Below are 21,084 nucleotides of genomic sequence, written 5' to 3'. Positions count from 1 at the left end.
ATTTTAGGGAAAGTTAATGGAGAAGTCAGTTTCCTATTATTAGGGAAATAAATTTCCCATTCCATGACCCTTTGCAAATTATGTATATATACTCTTGACTCGAATAAAAGATGCACGAGTTTTTTGGTCTCTACGTAATTTGTGTCATCTCTCTTAGTCTGTTAGCACTCAGCTCCTCCATCAAACAACACTAGTAACTCTAAACCTTGAAGTCATAGGTTTAAAATTTTAAATGTTTTATGAATATTTAGTTATATAGTGAAGCCTATTTTAGGTTTCCTTCTAATGCAACTAGTAGAGGTGGAGGTCCAATTCAAGGGCAAATGTCTATAGAAGATTGACAAAATAATTTAGAAAAAAATTGCCTAGACATATTTCCTAAGAAAACTTTTTACAAATTATTTTGTCAATCTTCTATGGACCTTGGCCCTTCGGTTGGACCTTAACCTCTACTAGTTGCATTAAAAGTGGAACCTAAAATAGGCATCACTATATAAGTAAATATTCACAAAACATTTAAAATTAACCCACAACTTCATGTTTTAGAATTACTATTTGTCTGATGGAGTTAGCTGAGTACTAATAGACTAAGAAGGAGCATATGTTATTGGAGCAAGAGTCTATCCAAATGGCTCTTGAGTCATGCCATTACATAGAGTAGTTACATTGTTGATTGGAATAGATGATCTTCCTGAGTGTGGGTTGCAAATGAGTTATTTGAATGCTAACGAGCTGAGAAGGGGCAACTGAAGTTGCAGCAAGAGATGGTTTATATATCTCTTGAGGCATGCCACCAAATTCGCGAACCGTGTTTTTCTTTGGAATGTTAAATGGAATGTTAAGTGCAGCAGATGACTTTACAATGTGTGCCTGTGTGGTGGTTGACATGATTCATTTGGCTGGCCATTACATGATGGGACAACTCGATTGCTAAAGGGGCCAAATGAGGTAAGACGTGGATTAGACAACCTTTGTCAGTGGACAAGGCTAGAGGACTTCTATAGTGTATCCTTAGATGATAGAATCACTCTGTTTAGGGTGAGTGGTGGGATAAATGTTACAAATGACCTTGCTGAATTTGACAATCTAGATACTTTTTGAACTTTAAGGTTTGATGATGTAGCTTCACTAGAAGTAGACGTGAACTTATCGTGAGATAGCCTAGATGCCATGATTGACTAAACGAATAAAAACATGAGAAGTAGCTTCAGCATGCAAAATTTTTAGTAAGTTTTAAAAAGTAAATGAAAAGATTCAATGTAGCCCTCCTAAAGATAAACAACATGAAAGAAACACTAAAAAAACGTAGCATTTGAAGCACAATCCATGAGTTTTATTTTAAAGAGGATGCAACTCACGAGTTTCTTACATTTGTATGTTTACCAGATGAAAACAATATTTAACTATAATTTAAAAAAAAAAAATCCAAACAAAATCCAAGAGCTCCAAAAGTCAACAAAAGACAAAAACATACGAAAAAGTAAAATTTTGATAACTATATTCAACTTCAAACTGAAACTAAAGATCGGTACCTCATCTATACATCCTCAAATACATGACTTATAAACAAACTATAAATCTAAGCTCTTATTTTTTCTATTAAGATGGTCAACATTGTGGTTTGCACAAATTTACTTGTAGCCAATAATAAACATGGTTAAGTACAACCAAAACCCACCAGTATATATAAGTTAATCAGTTCCACCTAAGGTTCCTCAACTTAATTACCTTGGTCCTTTTTGCTAATTTTCTAATACAGTGGGCGCGATCAGTCCCTCATTGCAACCTAAAAAGTAATGGGACCAACAGAGGCTGGATTAACCCTGTGTAGATCTCGGTTCCCTAAACACTCTGCAATCAAGAAGCTATATGCCCTCAATGTCTACTCTAGAGATTGCAGTGAGCTATGCATTTCTGCTAAATGTCTCATGTGGGTTTATGGTTCCTTCTTGTATCATAAGTGTAAAGACCCCATTATAATTGCTTAGGCTAGGTTGATGTCCTCAAAGAAATTGGAATTTGATCAGCATTCTGTAATTAATTTATTGATTAAACAATTTTTTTTTCCTTTTCCAATTTGGACACTCCAACGGAACTACTTAATTTCTTCAAATAGTGAACCAAGTAGAAGCATTTCATAAATTTCATATTTCCTTATAATGAGCAGAATACATAGTTCCTCGAGCATAAAATGCACAAATGCGCTTATTGCAAGAAAATAAATTAAAAAATGATAAGAGGGAGACTACATTTGGTTATTTCTAATTTTTGAAAGAACAACTGGAAAGAAAAATGTCAAGTAACTGAACTGATTACCAATCCAAAAAAAAAAAAAAAAGTTCCCGAACTGATCCATGGATAGTAATCCATCGTCAAGAGAAACAAATATGCCATACTAAAAATAATGGTGAATTACACTTCCTTGAAAGCTATCCATTGTAAAAAGACAAAATCATTACATCATTCCAATGAAGAAGAGGGATACCATGAAGCTAGCGGAGTAGGCATCAATTCTACAATCCCATCCTAACTAGTAGTAGAGTGTTGACTATTCATCCATGCAATTGTATGGTCAAAAAGTATTTCATTTACTATGACCTAAAAATGGACAGCTTTTTTTAACATGTATTAAACTCTATCAAGTTATATTTCCCCGAAGTTCCATTAAAAAAAATATATCATGGTTCAAACCTTAACAAAGATATAATAACCAAATGCCCACATATGTGCATGCTAAGAGGACCATGTAGTATAAAAAACAAGTGAAGAAAAATGAGAGCATAATAAACCAAACGGAATGAAGTGAAACAATATGCAATAATTAAAACCATCAAGAGGAATTTATTAATTCGACTATGTACAAATTTGTAAACAATGATTGAAACCATCAAGAGGAACTTAATTAAGTACTATTATTGATTGATGATAATTGAAGACATTATATACAACATCACAGCATGCTTGGTCTCCCCAATATTAAAACAATAAAACTATTGATTTTATCACAGTTTTCAAACAACTCTAGGTACTATTTAAATAGAAAACACTGCCAGTAAACAAGGATCAAATTGTGTTAATGCTTGCTATATCTACAGACGCCTCTAATGCCTGCCTGCAACATAGCTTTAGAACCTAAGGGCAGCAGGGGAAGATCCTCAGCAAAAAGGTGCACTGTGTAATGAAGAATTGAGCAAGAAGAAAACCTTCTAATTCTCTATCCAAATTGGTATTGTTATTTATACAAACAATTACAAATCATACACACCTATACAACTTCAATAACATTTCAGCAATCTAATTTTCTGGTAAAACCATTTATGATAGGGTATTATAGAGTTTATAAAAGAGCACTTGCAAAGACATCAAGATAAAATCATTCTATTAAAACGTGGTAGAGATTCCAAGACAAAGTGGAGAATTTTGCGACCTAGAGAAATCCCAAAGTTTTTTTCTTGTTTATTTACTTCAATATTTCCTGATGATGGGTAAAAATTTCAAAGTCTGTATTGAGTTCTGCAAGAAGCAGGTAAAGAAAGGGGCAGAATCAGAGAGTTTGGGCGGATGAGCAGTAAGAGGTCAAAACTCCTGCTTTCCTCACCATGCAATGTACTATATCACAAGTTAAGATCCCTAAACTCTCTGAAAAGAAGCATGAACAAGTTGGGAGGAACTATATCATCGATGGTTAAATCCAAGAAAATATGGATAAAAACAGGTTTGATTGTCAATTCAAGTTATTACCAGAAAATGAAGAGAACGATGGCAAAATGTTCAAAGGCTCTAATGCAAGTGCCAGGCTAATCATAAGTTTATGACGAAGCCTTGTATCTGAAAACTTATTTTTGAGTACTATAAGAACATCAAGTAATAATCTAGAACACTGATTAGAAACTTCGATGCCAAATTCTTTGTGATCAGAAGAATCATGAAGTTAATGGAAATTGATGTCAATTTAACTTAAATGATAAAACCCTAGAATAAACCCTATAGCAGCATGCAAGCTCCCAAATAACAAAACCAACAGGGCAAAGTTCAAGTGCGAAATCAAAACCTACCCCTCTCTGGTTGCAACAATAAACAAACAAGAAACAAAAACTAACCAAGGCGGTGACCAGTGAGCGGCGGCAACGAATGTACAAAACGAAAGCGCATAATAAATCAAAAATAAACAATTAGTAAATTAGCAACAGTACAACAATAAACAATAGTGCAATGGCAAATCAATGTAAAAACAAAGGATTTGACATACATAACGATTAAGAGGCAGTGGCGCAAACGAAACACAGAAACGACCAGATACACGCGCGATGGAAACCAACGACGGAGTCTCGTCAACGACAACGACTGACGGCGAAAGTGAACTCCGTAGATTCTCGGTGGAAGTCAGACAACAGTGAAAGTGCTGAAACTCTGTTATAGGTTGAACTCAGACGGGTTCGATTCAACGGCAATGACCGACGCCGTTCGATTACAACGGCCACGACTTTTTTATCAGAGCTTGTCGTCACAACGGGAGAGAGAAGAGAGAATACTGTCAGGTGCGGGGGAGGGAGGAGACAGACTGAGAGCCCGTTTATTTAAAGGAGGAGATGATAGTGTAATTTTTAAATTGTAAAATGCAGAGTCTATAATTAAGATAACTATGAGGAGTGTGTGTTATTCTTCGAAGATCCAAAAAGAAACAAACCCCTGCTCTCTCTCTCTCTTGCCTGCCTTTCCATGGAAGGAAGGGATTTTCTCCCTCAGACAGGTTCTATACTAAGTATTTGTTGAATCTTTTGGAACCATCGAATTAGATGGGCTGAGCCATGGACACGACGTTTCACACTCTGCCCTCTGCGACTTCTCTCTCCGCGTCGGTCCTCACCTTCCTCGACGACAAACTCTGCCGCAGAGACCAACTCGAACGAGCCTCCGATATTTCGTCGGAGCTCGAGATTCGTTGTGGGGATTTGGACCGGAGCCTCCTAGATCTCAATCATCGCCTCCAAGACGGCTTCGTTGCTTACACTTCTTACTCTGATCGAATCGGCAGTCTCTTCGGCCACATCAATTCCGGACTCACAGATCTCCGGTTGTCTTCTCGCATTTCTGGTTTGCCATCAGGTGAAAACAGATATATGCATGCGTATATCTAGTTATTTTTTATTTCCTCTTAATTCAATACGAGGGTTTTTTTTGTGTTAATTGGTAGATGGGAGAGAGGGATTGGAGAGGTCAGAGAAGGTACTCGGAGAGGAGCTGCCGTCGCTTGCCAAGAAAGTGGCTAGGGTTGAAACGGTTCGAAAATATGCTGGTAAGGTTTTTTATTTTTTTTGTTTCATTCATCGAATTGCAGTGATTAGATAATGCGATAAGGTTTTGGATGCTTTTAGGCGTAATTGCTACATAATCACTTGTTAAAGAGGAAACTAACAGCTGACATTTTGAAATGGATCTTTTAGTGAAGATAAATGGTACAGACTTCTAGTTTATGCTTTATAGGGTACATGATAAAGCCACAGAAGTAATGGTGATGGAACAAGAGCTTGGAAATTTTGAGAAGTCCTACAAATGATTTAATTTCTTAGAAATTTCATGGTCATAAGGTGCATTTGCATGATCCTAAGAATGACAATCAAATTTTCCTGCTTGCTATATGAGAGAGTTGTGGAAAATACCATGGGATAATTCCAGAATCAATGTCCTTTATGCTAACACGGTAGTTACCTGTAGATGGTAATGAATGTCATTCCTGCAGCATATAGTACAACCACTTCACTGATAATCATGTGCTTGTCTAAAATGATGAAAATGAATTTGTTTCTCATTTTGGTATGGCGATATCCCAAAAAGGAGTGGATCTTATCAGATTCAGGTTGGTTTTCTCAATACTTACAAGTACAACTTAGAAATTCTCAATTCGAATCCTCATTTTAAGGGATTCTATCTTTTATTTTCTTACAAAAATAGAAATAGATCCCTTAGGAGTTCTAAGCATTGCTTGGTTACCACAGTTTAGACATACCATGGTTTACTGTCTAATCCTTTTATGTTGCAATTCTTGATGACGAGGAAGCTTGCATACCTTGAAAGGTCATTTGGAGAACTAAAGTGTCAACCAGACGTTGCTTTATTTTTTGTTTGTTTTGACTGCAGAAGAAAGCTCTATCCTCACATTTGATTGAGGAAGAGGAGACACATCTTAGTCAATTGGCATTTTATGCACAAGAACTGTAGGGAAGTAGTGGATCAGCTTCTTTTAAATTGCCCGGTATTGGATCTATTGCACTCTTGAGGGTATAGAAAATGATTTCTTGTGTGTGACGTGGAGCATATGCAGAGAAAGAAATAGAAGAGTTTTTATGGTGTTGAAAGTCCATTATATTTTCTTAAGAAAATATTTCTTGTTTCCTTCTTTTTGTGGTTTAAAGAGGATTCATCTTTTCATCTATCATATAGATGCCTTTTCATATATCATATATTTCCTTCTTTCAGGTTCTATTTTTCTTCACCTTTGTACATGAATCATCACCCTTTTGGTGGATGTTAATGATTTTTACTTACAAGAAAGGTAATAATAATAAAATCTGTCAGATCTCTGGTCCTAACTTCTGATTTTCTTGAGGATAGAATTGAAAGAGTAGGAGAATCAGACTGAATAAGAGGGGAAAACCGAGAGAGATGAAGGAGAATTAGACAGAAAGTAGGGAGAAACAGAGATAATCCGAGAGAAAGTAAGGGAGAATTGCAGAGAAAAGGAATAACTTTTAATTCACAACCATTATCTCCGAGAACTGTATGATAGCTTTATATATAAAGCTATTACAGCAGTTACCATTTCCCCTACTCCATTGCATCCAACTACTCCTAATTCATAACTGTAAGAAATAACTATAAATAAAAATAACTACACTGCTATTCTGCTCCTAACTGTAAATAATAACTGCAGTTAAACTACAATTACTATTATATTTGCTATTGTGTCCTTGGGGTCATGAAAACATCATCCAAACAATAATGGTCATGTCTCAAAATTGTACGATACTTGTATGATTGTTCATGTAGATCCTTGGATTGGAACAATAGTTCCATCCTATGGTATTTGTCTCATTAAGGTCTCAACACAAAATTTTCTCAGCGCTTGTGGTGTTGATTTATTTAGTTCACAAATATAACAACATATCAAGCCTTAATTCCACTATGTGGAGTCAACTACATGAATTATAGCTTGCCAATCATATCTTTATGTATGGTCTTACCTTCTGTAAGGCTCTTATAATTCATATTTTACCTAAGAGTCTCCCACCAAGTTCTGTTAGCCTTCCTCTACCTCTTTTGCTGAAGACTTATTTCATTCTGCCCACTTCCTCATTAGAGCCTCTATTGGTTTCTTCTCACATGATCAAATCATTTTACAACCTTATTACAAACAATCTCATTTCAATTTTATTTTTCTTGTATGGCTGCACATACATAATAACATCCTCATCTCCATTGCGCTTAAATTTTGCACATGTTGGTGTTTTATTGCCAAATATTTTGTGCCATACAACAATATTTATTTAGCTTATACACAATTTTAATGTTAGTATTGGTTTAATGATTATGGCTAAGCAATTAAATTGACAAATCCATGTTATCACCAGAGTCCAAAGATGCCAGTGGAGTATGGTATTGCCTCTGTGTTCCCTTTTCTTATAAAGCCAGACAATTGATTGGGGATTTTTTGTTTCTTTTCTTTTTCAGTTTGGCAATTTAGCTTAGTTTTATTTATGTATTATTATTATTATTTTTAATTTTTTTGAAAGGGTGTCGTAATTTGCAATCCAATCCCAGTTGTGTTCCACTGCATGTCTTACGGGTATACAAGTCATCTGGGGGCTGTCTGTGTCTAAGGAAAAATATTGAAATTGTGATTCACCATGTAGATTTATTGATATCCTTGTGCAATTTGTTAAACAAGGCAATATCTATTTTTGAAGCCGTCGTGCTTCATAGGTTTGTAATAAAGAACTTTGGTAGAAATCAGAGTAATGAGACATATTCTGGTGTTAATAAAATTCAAGTATTTGCTTAGATTTTAGTTGTGTTTCTTTTGTACTCTAGTCCTCCAGGATTGTGAGATCAGCTTCCCATGTTTGGGGTTTGGGAACGAGATTGCTGATTAGTTAAAAAACAGAAGTGATATTCATATTTCCTTTTACTTGTCTATCCAAACATAACCTTTATGGCCATAACAGTTATGCAGAACAATGTCTTGTTTCAATATTTCCTACCATTCCATTAATATTTGCTTTTTGGCTTAGGATTTAGAATCTAGGAAGCACGGGAACGCATGCTAGGTAAAATGCTTGTGTCCTGAAGGGGCTTGTTTGGACGTGAACTCCTATGCGTTAGACAACTGTCAGAATGTTGTGTTTTTGTCTAGCAAAATGCTTGTCAGATGCTCATTTACACACCAGACAACATACAAACATGTTACATGAGCCATGGTGTAATACCCGAGAACTTTTGGTTATTAAGAAATGAATATTTTATTAGAAAAATGAGATTTGAGGAAAATAGGTATCAGAATAGCCCGAGAAATTGACTGAATCGACTGTCGGGAGTATCCTGGAGCCGAGATGCCTAAAGAAAATGATATGGCAGTGTCGAGTAAATTGAGATATGATTTATGGCATCGAAAGAAAATGAATCGGGAATAGTTTTCGGTACAGCTAAAAATGCAGCTACGGGATAGGCTGTAAAACCGAATTATTGTAGGGGGCTTCCGAAAAGTCAACGAAACCCCGAGAGTATTCATATTTGGTGTGTAGAACAACCTTTCAGTGGTTTCAGGAAGAAACTAATGGATTTGGGGTTAAAACAAAGATTCAGGCCAAAGTGCAATTTACCGAATCTGCCGGAGGGAGGTCGAAAGAACGATTTTTCGGAATCTTCAAAAGAGGAAGTGTGAGTTTTAGAACATGAGGGTCCTAATGGAAATGAAAGAAAGTTCAAGGGCTTGAGAAAAGGGGCAAAAATGCAATAAGTCAAAGTTGGAGGGCAAAAGTGGAATTTCTGAAAATTGGAGCAAGCCATGGCCGACCAGCACCTTGCCGGTCGTCGACCAAGGGAATTCGACCATTGGGATCTCGAGATCTCGGGCCAGGGAAGCTCAAGGACCAAGCCTTGACCGTCGGCGTGCATCGAGGTGGCTGAAAAATCAAGAAATCCAACCGTGTTTGGTCGGCAATGGCGCGGCCTGTAATCGGCCATTCGAGGCTGATTGTCGCTGGTTTTGGGTCATCCAAGGGATGGGTGAGGCTTTTAAGGCCTTGGGTCGAGCAGCCATGGGTGTTTCGAAGCTCAATTTGGGCTATAAATAGTCGGGTTTGGCCGAAGGTTCAAAAGAGAAATCAGGAGAAATTACTCGTATTTTGGTTAGAATCGAGCATCACTGATAAGGGGCTATTGTTCCCCATGTCCAGAGCGTGAGTTCTGGAAATTTTGAGCGAGTTTCGTCAAGAAATGAGGGAGATTCGAAGGTTGATCGGGAAATCGGGCATGGTCGGAATTTGGGCTTGACCAGTCGGAAAATTGCTCCAATCGGCGCATTTGAAGCTATAATCTTGTAGAGGTCGAAGAGAGAAAGGTGTAGATTCAAACGGGGAGTAAATCGGAGGTCAGACGGGGGAGAAATCGTCGAAAAACAGTGGCTGGTCGCGGCCGTCCGCGAAGAAGACAACCGGCGCGTGTATTACACGCGCCAGCAGCAGGCCGAGATTGGAGGCGCGTGAGCCAACTTCAAGCGGAGCGTGAGGGTGCATCCAAGCTCCAAAAATTGTGAAATAAATTTCTAAATTCCTCTAAAATCGAGATCTAGGTCTTGTGAAAAAAGATTTGGATTTGGAGTTCTTTAGGTCTCGATTCTAGTATCAAAGAGTCTCGTTTTGCATGAAAATGCACCATCCGAGTAAGTCCAGCAGTATTTTTCTTTTGATGTTTATAACTTCTTATGATTTGTTGTGAAGAAAGAATGGAGAAAATAGCTTTGGAGGGAGTTATTTGGATTTTTAGAGGCAAAAATAAGAGAAAAATGGAGAAAATAAGGAAATTATGAGATAAATCAGATTTATGATATTTAAATGTTGATTAGGGTGCCTTGAGGATTAAAGTGATGTGATTTGTGCAAATTTTGAGGTTGGCACAAAAAACGAGGTCGGGCACGCAAATTGAGGTAGTGCGCGCTTTTCGAGGTATCCTGATATTTCGTCAAAGGTGAGTTTTCCTACTTGCATAAAACTTGGTTTTGACTTGTGAGTTGTTCTACCCCAAAAATTGTTTATTTCAAGTTGCTCTCATCTTAAAACTTGATTTGATCCATGCAAATATTTTGCTGCATGTGAATGGTTTTTACCTGTCATGGTTATTTTCATACGGGTTTGTCCCGAAATGGTTTATGCAGTGTTTTAAAACGCGCTAGGCGCTAGACTGGGGCCTAGTGTCTAGCACGCCTAGGCGGGGACTAGGCGGACTGTTGTTTTTTTTTTTTGTATTTTTTAATTTTTGATGTAATTTCATGTTAGTTTTAGATAAATCAAAGTTAAAGACAAATGAAACTTATATAAACAGATTAGATGTACTAGTTGACAGAGAGATTTATATATATATATATATGTTTATATATAAATAAATAATAAACAATATATTTATATATATATATATATAAATGGTGCCAAGGTATTGTTTTGTATTTTGGCGTTTTGGCCGCCTAGACCCCGCCTAGGCCCCTCCTGGGCCGCCGCCTAGGCGCCACCTAGATCCGATTAATCGGGCCCGACGCCTAGGATGCCAATTTGCATGTATTCGGGGCAGCAAAAGTCCGCCTAGGTCGCATTTTAGAACACTGGGTTTATGCATGTGCATTGAATTTTGTGATAAAATTATGTACATGAAATGTTGTTTCATATGATCATTGGCGTGTTTTTGGGTTGGGATGTCAACTTATGAGGTGGCACTTGAAGTGGTAGCACTAGGGAAACGTGCCAAGGGAAAATACCCACTTGTGATGGGGGCTGAGAGTGGACACCACCCTTGCGAGTCGACAAGTGGCGGGGCTACGAGTGTACACCACCTCGGACCGGCAAGAGGGGGCTGCGAGTGGACACCACCCTAGATGCCTTGCGCGGTAGTATTGTTTCCAAGGTGGACGTGGATAGTGTTGATCATCATTTGGCTAGGATTAAGGTTGACGTGTGCTCCGTAAGCTTCTGAGTGGGAACGTAATGATGACGGAGTGGTTCCCGGGTTCATGCATTGACGTTGCTCTCTCTTAAGCTAGGATTGTGTTTTGCCAATGTGTCAATGTGGTTGTGTTGCCTTTAGAGAGATTGCATTTTTCCCGATTAGGGTTAAGTGTTGTGTGGGATTCTCTTGGGCCGGGTTTTGTCATGATATTATGTTGTTTCATATCTTGCATACATTCATAAAAACATTTTGAACTCTCACTTAGATGATTCATCATCTTATGTTGGACTTTTGTCCCTGGAATATTCTAACATTCCAGGTGGTAGCAGCTGTTCTAAAGGGAAAGGAATTGCCGAGGAGTGACGGCAACTCGTAGGTGGATCATAGTATATATATTTCAGATTATATGTATTTCATTTTGATGATGTTAGACGATGATACAGTTTTGATGTTATGTATAAGATGGTTTCGGTTATGTATCACATCAGGTTTCGATCTAGCTTTCGCATTTGTTTATGATGATATTACCTGTCTTAGTTTGATGTTTTTAAGTTTGATATGCTGAGAAGGTAATCGGAATTGTTGGGGAAAATTACGGATTTAAGTGTTATGTAATGGATGTGCATGTCTAGGAAAGTTCTAGCTAAGGAAAGACTTGGTACTTAAGTGTGTCCGTTTGTGACTCACATCTCTTTCCTGAGAACTTATCTGGTGTACTATTCATGTACAGACGCTGTGTTTGTGAAAAAAATATATCCCCGAAATTCATGATGGTTTATTCCGCATTTATAACGCCCCTCGGTTGGAGCGGGGTGTTACACATGGGACATTAAGGATCTCTGCACAAAGATTGAAACACTGAAGGCTATGTTTGGAACAAGATTTCATGATGGAAAGGATGAAAATAAAATGACAACTTATATACATGCTTCTTTTGCATGGATATTAGAACATTTATTCTTCTTTTCCTCCTGCAAAGCCTTGTTCCAAACAAAGCATAAGAGTCGGTTACAATTTCTAATTTTGTTATGCAGATCTGAGCCTTCTAAAAGTTGAGCACTGGAGTTCTTATTTTGTAATTCTGTTCAATGTATCATAAAGGAAATAAGCATTGGTCAATATTTAGATAAAATAATGTATACCTTAATGTTATGTAGAAAAATAATTCTGTTTTAGATTGGGTACTTGCCACAATGGTCATTGATTTTTTGCAAATTGCTATTGCCTTTTATTTGTCAAGTTTTTTGCTTTATTTTCCCTCTTCTCATGTCTTATGCATTGTGATGGGTTTGGTGAATCTACTTCTTCCTTGACTGGAGAAGGTTTTGGCTTTCATGAACTGGCCCTTCCCAGGAAATGGTCTCCTTTTTCTTGCTTGTGTGAGGGACCTCCCCTTTAGTTTGAGAAATTATAGAGACCTCCCTTGAGGTTTAAAACTTGTATCAACCAATACCTATGCCAATAAATTTTTTAAAATGCCAAAACTGCCCTCCTCTCTCTCTCTCTCTCCCCTTCCCTGGCATTGAAGAACCCAAGGCATGCTGTCTCCCCCCCTCCCTCCTCTCAATCCCTCTATTTCCATCGTCGGAGCTACAATGATTCAATGGCCACCATTTACAACTATAATAGGATTGCATCAAGGTTCTGCACTAAATCCATACTTATTTGTCCTAGTAATGGATGAACTCACTAAAGATATTCAGACAGATGTGCCATGGTGTATGCTATTTGCAGACGACATAGTGTTGGTGGATGAAACAAAAGAAGGAGTGAACACTAAACTTGAGTTGTGGAGAAACAATTTAGAATCTAAGGGATTTAAATTAAGTAGAAAGAAAACAGAATATATGGAATGCAAATTTAGTAAAAATGCAAGAGTGGATGATGTTATAATAAAATTAGAAGACCAAATCTTACAAAGAAAAGACCATTTTCGATATTTGGGATCAGTGATTCAAAAAGATGGAGAAATCCACGAGGATGTCGCACATAGAATTAAGGCAGGTTGGCTAAAATGGAGAAATGCATCGAGGGTGTTATGTGATGGTAAAATCCCATTAAAATTGAAAAGAAAATTTTATAAGACAGCTATAAGACCAGTCTTGCTGTATGGCTCAGAATGTTGGGCAGTCAAATACCAGCATGAGCAAAAGACGAGTGTAGCGGAGATGAGGATGTTAAGATGGATGTGCGGACATACAAGAAAGGATAAAATTAGAAATGAAGTTATTCGTAATAAGGTAGGAGTAGTGCCAATCGAGGAGAAGATGAGAGAGACTAGACTAAGATGGTTTGGTCATGTGAGAAGGAGACTAAGAGACGTTCCTGTGAGGAGAATTGATGAAATAGAACAATTAGTCACAAAAAGAGGTAGAGGTAGACCCAAGAAGACTTTGGGAGAGACATTAAAATTTGATATGAAATATATGGATCTAATTGAGGATATGACAAAAGACAGAAATACATGGAAGTCTAGAATTCATGTAGCCGACCCCACATAGTGGGATAAAGGCTGGATATGTTGTATGTTGTTGTTGATAGAGGATAAAGAAAAAAGAGGGGAGAGGAGAGAAAAGTATAGGGGTAAAATAGTCATTTTATTTTGATTTTTAACCTCAGGGTAGGACACTGTAATTTTTCAAATTAGAGGGGAGGTCTATGTAATTATGCCAAACTTCAGGGTTGGTTAATGTAATTTGCCCTTATCATTTGTTGCATAACTTCTTCCTATGCCTGATGTTTTCGATTTTATTTCTAATGAGGAATTCACACTTCCTTCAACCTTTTGCTTGCATATTTCAGAGACAGCATTAAAGCTTGACACTTTGGTTGGCGATATTGAGGATGCAGTGTCTTCCACAGTAAGCAGAAATCTAAGGAAATGTCCTGGACATAATTCAGAAGTGAGTGCCCCTAGAGTGATTAGAGTAATTTGTTTTTTTTTCTTTCAGTTCTATTGTTTCTTACTCATAGTCTCTGCAGGATACACGGCTACTTGCTATTAGAGCACTCAAATTGACTGAAGATGTTCTAGCCTCAGTTATGAAGACACATCCTCAGTGGGCATGTCTTGTTTTAGCTGTTGATCACAGAGTAGATCGAGCTTTAGCCATTCTGAGACCCCAGGCAATTGCAGACCACAGGGCCCTTCTTGCTTCTCTTGGATGGCCACCACGATTATCCACATTGAATTCCTCGGATTCTGATCCAAGGAAACCAACTGAAGTGCAAAATCCTCTTTTCACAATGCAAGGAGACCTCAAACAACAGTATGGTGAAAATTTTATTGCACTATGCAGCCTGCAGGAGCTACAAAGACGGAGAAAATCTCGGCAACTAGAGGGACATAATAGGGAAGTTGCTTTACACCAGCCACTTTGGGCTATTGAAGAGCTGGTGAACCCTATAGCCATTGCATCCCAACACCATTTTTCAAAGTGGGTTGATAAGCCTGAATTCGTTTTTGCTCTTGTATATAAGATTACTAGGGATTATGTTGACTCGATGGATGAGTTATTGCAGCCACTGGTTGATGAAGCAATGCTATCCGGTTACAGTTGCAGGGAAGAATGGATTTCATCAATGGTTTCCTCCCTGTCAACATATTTGGCGAAGGAGATATTTCCTATTTATGTTGGTCAACTTGAGGAAGGGAGCATCCCTGGTGTTCCATCGCAGGGTAGAATATCTTGGCTCCATCTTGTTGACTTGATGATCACCTTTGACAAAAGAGTACAGTCTCTAGTAGCACAGTCGGGAATCATGTCTTCCCTCCAAGATGGAAACCTGCAGAAAATTTCTTCTCTATCTGTATTCTGTGATAGACCCTATTGGCTTGATTTGTGGGCACAGATGGAGCTTACAGACGTGTTGGATAAGTTAAAGCCTGAAATGGAGGATGAGAGAAGCTGGTCAACCAAAGTTGAGGGAGGAGTTCTCTCAGGTCCAGAAGATTATAAATCTCCTGCTATTTCTAATGCTTTTCTTAGGCGCTTATCAGCTGTGGTTGATCGCTCCCGTTCACTTCCAACCATTTCATTGAGGTCAAGGTTTGTCCAGCTGGCAGGCATTCCCTTTGTACAAAAATTTTTAGATTACTTGCTTCTCAGATGTCTTGAAGCGGAGGGGCTGACAGCCCTGACAGATGACAATGCTCTGATGAAAGTTGCAAAATCCATCAATGCTGCTCGCTATTGTCAGTCTGTTCTGAAGGAATGGTGTGAAGATATCTTCTTTCTGGAGATGGGATTGAATCATGGTGATCAACTAGGCATTTCTGCCACTGAGAGTGATTTTACTGGAGAGCCAGTGGAAGGACCTTCAACTGGAATATTTGACAAGGAAATCTGGTTTCTGGAAGCGTTCATGACAGAATGGGTTGAGAAGTTATCCACAGTTGTTTTTAGAGGTTTTGATGCTCACTGTCGAGATTATATGAAGAACAAGAAGCAGTGGCAAGAAAAGGGTGAAGAAGGTTGGACAGTATCCAAACATTTCATTGCAGCACTAGATTATCTGCAAGGAAAAATGTCAGTTTTGGAAGAGGGTTTGAACGGGGTGGATTTTGTTGGGGTATGGAGAAGTTTAGCAATTGCTTTGGACCGTTGGCTTTTTAACGGTATCCTTGTGAGCAATATAAAGTTTCATGATAGGGGTGTCGAGCGACTTTCTAGTGATTTGGCTGTTTTATTCGGGGTGTTCGGGGCTTGGTGTTTGAGGCCTGAAGGCTTCTTCCCCAAAGTCAGCGAGGGCTTGAAGTTGCTGAAATTGGGTGAAAAGCAACTCGGAAATAGCTTCACAGGAGGGGAGAGATGGTTAAAGGAGAATGGTATAAGGCATTTGACTGTCAACGAGGCAGAAAAGATTGTAAAGAATAGGGTATATATCAAGTGAAAAGGTCATAGTAGAACACTTCGTGGACATAAACTAATCAAACTCGGAGAAATTAAGGAATTTAGGCCAGACGTGTCGCAGCTGGAGGATTTCACCAGAATTTTCTCTGAATTCCAGGACTAACCAACCCGATTGTTTTTTTTTTTTTTTTTTGTGCCACAATAATAGTCGATACAGTGGTAGAAATATGGTCTTTTCCAAGCGATTTTCGCAAGCTTTTCTCATCCCGGAATCCTCTGTATGATCTGCTGCTCAACCACCTTGGACTTTCTTCTAGCCACGGGACTCTAAGAACAGCATGGCTTCAAGTTGAATTTCACTGGGATTAAGCTGCACTATTAGGAGAGCCACTGCGACCCTGCATTCATGAACCAGTTGAGCTGGCTGTCTCCATGGCAAACTTGTAGGTTTCATTTACTTGCGCTTGTACTTAAGTTTTGCACATTATTTAGTTATGATTTTACTTTTCTAGACCTTGTATTTATAGATCGTTTCATTTAATTCTTTCCATTGATCTGGGTGCCTGTTAAATATCTGCTGAAGGAAGCCAGGTGAATTTTATAAGCCATATATAAGCCTGGTTCCCAGCAGGTCGGTCGACTGTATACATTTTAATCCAATAAACAATGTTATTGCAAAGAACATTTGCAAAAGATGGTGCGCCTGAATTCAACTGAGTCTGATACAAAATGGCATGATTTTTAAATGGTGATTGAGAAGTGAGAAGAAGAAAGCGACCTCAACTGTTGCAGGCATGGCAGAGGGCCCTCCTTGGACGCCAAAGACGGACAGTCACGGCCATTTTTTCTAGACTTTTTTGTAGGTTGTCCACATCATATTGCTGCAGATGACGAGTCGACGCCCACGTACCAATCCCAGCGTGCCAGGTGGCATGTAAATGGCACCGAAATTCAGGCCGAGGTCCGGTTTGGTTGGTGAATGAGGCCAAAAAAGCAATAATTGGTGCCACGCTCAGAAGCATCCGAACCTCAAGTGGCTCATACACGCCGGTTTCTGTCTAGTTTAATCGTTCACCTCCTAGCGCATTGTCCCGTCACATCAATACTCTTAAGGACCGCCTCCACGACTCTCTATTCAGTTCAGTTCTGTCCATGTTGCATGAATTTTTTTTTTCTTCCACAAATGCCTTTGCTCGGAGAAACCAAAAAAAAAAAAAACAAATAAAACGAAGTTGTTCAGGTGACTGCTCTTTTTCTCGTCTTAGATTAGAAACAAATAAAACAAAGATGATGGGCCAAATTAATTGGGTTGCTGCCATTCTCCACCATCTTCTTAGGATCTGTGTTTTGGCAGAATTTCAAAGCTTGCAAATTTAAGGCTTCACCACAATTACTTGAAAGGTTTGAAGCCATGTGTTCAACCATGTCCGGATCTGAAGTTGATTCTTCTGCTGGCTTTCTTGAGACAGCCAACTATTGCCTACATGTCCCACTTACCGCGGCTTAAGTCTCCTTTCTATTGTTATTGTCAAACTTGGACTGGGCTTCGATGAATATCTCATCAACTGTGATTTTCTTTGGGAACTCAAGTTGTTAATTTGCAATTTTTTTGGACTGTTAGATGGTAATAAACAAAGTTTAACAGGGAACTCAGATGTTGCATTCAGGTAAGTTTTATGGCTAAGAGTGTAGTTTGGCTTCTCTTCTTCTCCAACGAGTAGTGGGGATGGTAGACCCATGAAAAGAATGACAATATTTCTAACTTTTTATTTCATTATATATATAGGATTATGTGAATAATTTTAGTTTACTAAAATCAAAATTCATGCTGTTTAACCTAACAAGTTTTACTCCACGTGTTAATTATTTAATGTTCACATTTTTTTTCTTCATTCGGGTTTCAGATATATTATAGATAACAAGAATCTATAAACAAATTTTATGGAAGTCTCAATTCTCAAAATATTAATGGGAGTGTAAACTCAAAGCTCAACTGTTGGTTAAGTTTATAATTCATGTTGTTTGATCAAATGAATTTTAACACTATTTACCTAACACAACTCGATCTCCTTCTTCATCTAAGTTTAGAACCAGCTATGATAAAATTTACAGTTTATAAAAACCTTGCTTCTCCAAAATATTAGTGTTAGAGTGTGAACAAAAAGTCAAATTTTGCAGACAAAGGAGGGCAATACAATATTGGACAAAACAAAGGCCCAAGTCCCCCATCAGACCCACAAAAACAAAGGGGAGCAAGGCATCTTTCTGTTAGCTGGTTAACTTATATAATAAGCATATTAAGAACCACAGGTCTGCACACTTTTCAATACTTGTCTGATTGGGTGGAATGAGCCGAAGTTTGTCGAAGCTAAACTGGGAAGAGAATGAGCCAAAGAGGCCCACTTAATTTGTGTTCCTGTAGTGAAGTACTGGGACATTGTAGGCCCTGATTGATTTTTCTTTAGTTGCTAATGACCGTGTTTATTTCCCTTTCTCCAACCAACTTGTGCCCCAACCCCTTCTTCACGCTCTTTTTAAGCCACCAATCGTCCCCCCTTTCAACTCCCCCAGCCATACAGAATCAACAGAAATAGCAGTGCTTTCCAGAAGCTAGCCATGTCGAGTAACCCAAGAACGAGAGGTTCAAGAAGAATTAGTGAAGAAGAGATCAATAATCTCCTCAATAAGCTACAAGCATTACTGCCAAATTCTAGTTCAAGTTGCAGTACTTCAAGGGTATGCCATATATGATCGCCTAATTCTCATTCTCTTATTTGCTTGTGCTAAAATTCTCAAAAGGTCCTTGTTGTAGGGTATATACACACACACATATCAATATGAGATGCCAATTCCATGTACTTGGAGAGCCCAAGAAGTGATCTTTTGAAATGACATAATCTTAGCTCTTTGCAGAAAGCAAAGCAAAGCTATATATTAGAAATACATTATTAAAGTTTAGAAGAACTTCAACTGATGTTAAAAACTAAAAATCATCAATCAAGGATAATTAGCAAGGGTTGGCATGGTTACAAACACAGCTTGTGATAATTAAGCTCGTATATATACAGTAAATTTTTCTAGAGATGCAATACTAATTTGCATGTTCAAGAAAAGTGTATATATATATATGTATATAAATATACGCTGCTGAAATGCTAAAAGTACTAATAGAATGTGTGATATTTTGTGTAGGTACCACCATCAAAGATTCTGAAAGAAACATGCAGCTACATCAAGAGGCTGCACACAGAGGTGGACGATCTCAGTGAAAAGCTCTCTCAACTACTGGCTTCTATGGACATCAACACTATTGATGAGAACATTCTTAGAAGTCTGCTGCAACAATAAACTCTCTCTCTCTCTCTCTCTATATATATATATGTTTATATATATTAATATAAACTTGTGTTGGTTAGAAGTCATCACCAGACTCACCACACCAGACAAATATAAATATATCTTTCTTCACTACTTTGTCCACAGAGTCGCATCTGAGATATATATATATATATATATACATATATGAATTATGTCCAATTTGGTGCTTTGTGATATGGTAGACACCAAATGAACAATTCAGTGCAGTGTTGGTATTTGTAGGGTCCTCTAATTGTGTAGCTGACCACAACATGTTGTCTTGGATTTCCTAATCTAATGTGTTATTTAACAATTAAAATAATAGTTAAGAGTGTGATTAATTTACTTTAAATAAGAAACTCAATAATCTATACAAATTTTGTTTCTTGGGGTAGGCAAGGAATTGATAAACCAAACTAATGTTAGGGTGTGGCAAGGAATTTTACGATCCACCAATATTATGTAACAGCCCGAGAGAGAGTTTCCCTCTTGCAATTTTCAACTGACATATCTCATGGAATCCATGTTAGATATGCACAATATCTCTCAGCCAACACTGCTTGTTTTGTCTAAATGATTACAGTTCATAGATTTTAAATCCCACTTTTGGAGACAAAGTCCCAATCAACCTGAAAGCTGTTTTGTCTCTTTGCTATATATCATCCTTCTTCATTCTATTTAGAGCCCCTTTAAGTGCAAGTATTTTCTGAAAGGAAACACGTTGAAACATAATTTTTTGTTCTTTGTTTTTTGTTTTTTTGTTTTTTACAAGCAAGAATGAGATGAGCTTCATTTCCAGCAAAATGGCGTTCAATACATGATCACGGATTTGTCATTTTATGTAACCGAATGGAAGATATCAAGTTCCTTGTGTGCTTAAGCAAGCTCATTTTCCAAACTTGTACAATCTCCATTTCCGCCAAGTCAAAGCTTTAACTGTTTAAGATGATCCTAGAACCAGGACCACTTTTGTCGCTTTAAAGACCACATGATGAAGTTTATACAACAGTTCCATTCGGCAATAACCGTTCAAAACAATGGAGTTTTTTTTTTTTTTTTTTTTAAGATAATGTTTGTTAAAATAAGCAAGATAATGGAATATCATATAATACTCAGATGTTTTCTGAATTAAGATATAAAATAATCAAGATAAGACTAGAAAGCATTCTAAGATTTTTATTAAACTGTTTATTAAATTTTTTGAAATGCATTAGAAGACATAAGTATTTTTTTTTTTATCTATAAAAAACAAAATATACTTATTTTGAGAGGGGAAGAAATAAGTATATCTAAAAAAATCAAGATGAGAAGTCACATGACTTCTTTTTTAAAAGTCATCAGATAAATTTAATAAACACGTTAGAAAAGATAAATATTCAAAATATTTTTCATATACATCTAATCTTTTTTTACCTTATATCTTAATTAGCAAACACTACCTAATCGTACATATGTTTAAATTTCAGACAACTGTGTGCAAAGAAAGAGCAGGCTCAGCTAATCCTAGTCTCATCTCACTCACCCATGAGGTTAACCTCAATAAAGCCCACTGCATTCCAGCATCTAACTTTCTTTGACTGCACTTAAATGTGGTTTAATTGACTGGTAATATTCTTATTAAACTTTAATATTAACATCATTAATTCTTTTATCTTTAAACTCA

The 21,084-nt window shown here is 37.5% G+C and overlaps 2 protein-coding genes across 2 annotated transcripts; both read left to right on the top strand.

Moving 5' to 3' along the window:
* The first annotated feature begins 4,808 nt into the window (after nt 1-4,808).
* Nucleotides 4,809-16,618, top strand: LOC127792957 (RINT1-like protein MAG2). The gene is made up of 4 exons (XM_052323647.1): nt 4,809-5,106; nt 5,195-5,296; nt 14,014-14,114; nt 14,194-16,618. The coding sequence occupies exons 1-4, from the start codon at nt 4,809-4,811 to the stop codon at nt 16,102-16,104; spliced, it is 2,412 nt and encodes an 803-aa protein (XP_052179607.1). The 3' UTR covers nt 16,105-16,618.
* Nucleotides 16,619-18,274: 1,656 nt separating this feature from the next.
* On the top strand, nt 18,275-20,151 carry LOC127792958 (transcription factor ILI3-like). Its single transcript, XM_052323648.1, has 2 exons — nt 18,275-18,800; nt 19,257-20,151. The coding sequence occupies exons 1-2, from the start codon at nt 18,681-18,683 to the stop codon at nt 19,410-19,412; spliced, it is 276 nt and encodes a 91-aa protein (XP_052179608.1). The 5' UTR covers nt 18,275-18,680; the 3' UTR covers nt 19,413-20,151.
* The last annotated feature ends 933 nt before the right edge of the window (nt 20,152-21,084 follow it).

Source organism: Diospyros lotus, unplaced genomic scaffold (genome assembly GCF_014633365.1).
Source record: "Diospyros lotus cultivar Yz01 unplaced genomic scaffold, ASM1463336v1 superscaf1, whole genome shotgun sequence".
NCBI lineage: Eukaryota > Viridiplantae > Streptophyta > Magnoliopsida > Ericales > Ebenaceae > Diospyros > Diospyros lotus.
This window is presented reverse-complemented; position numbering and strand designations above follow the sequence as displayed.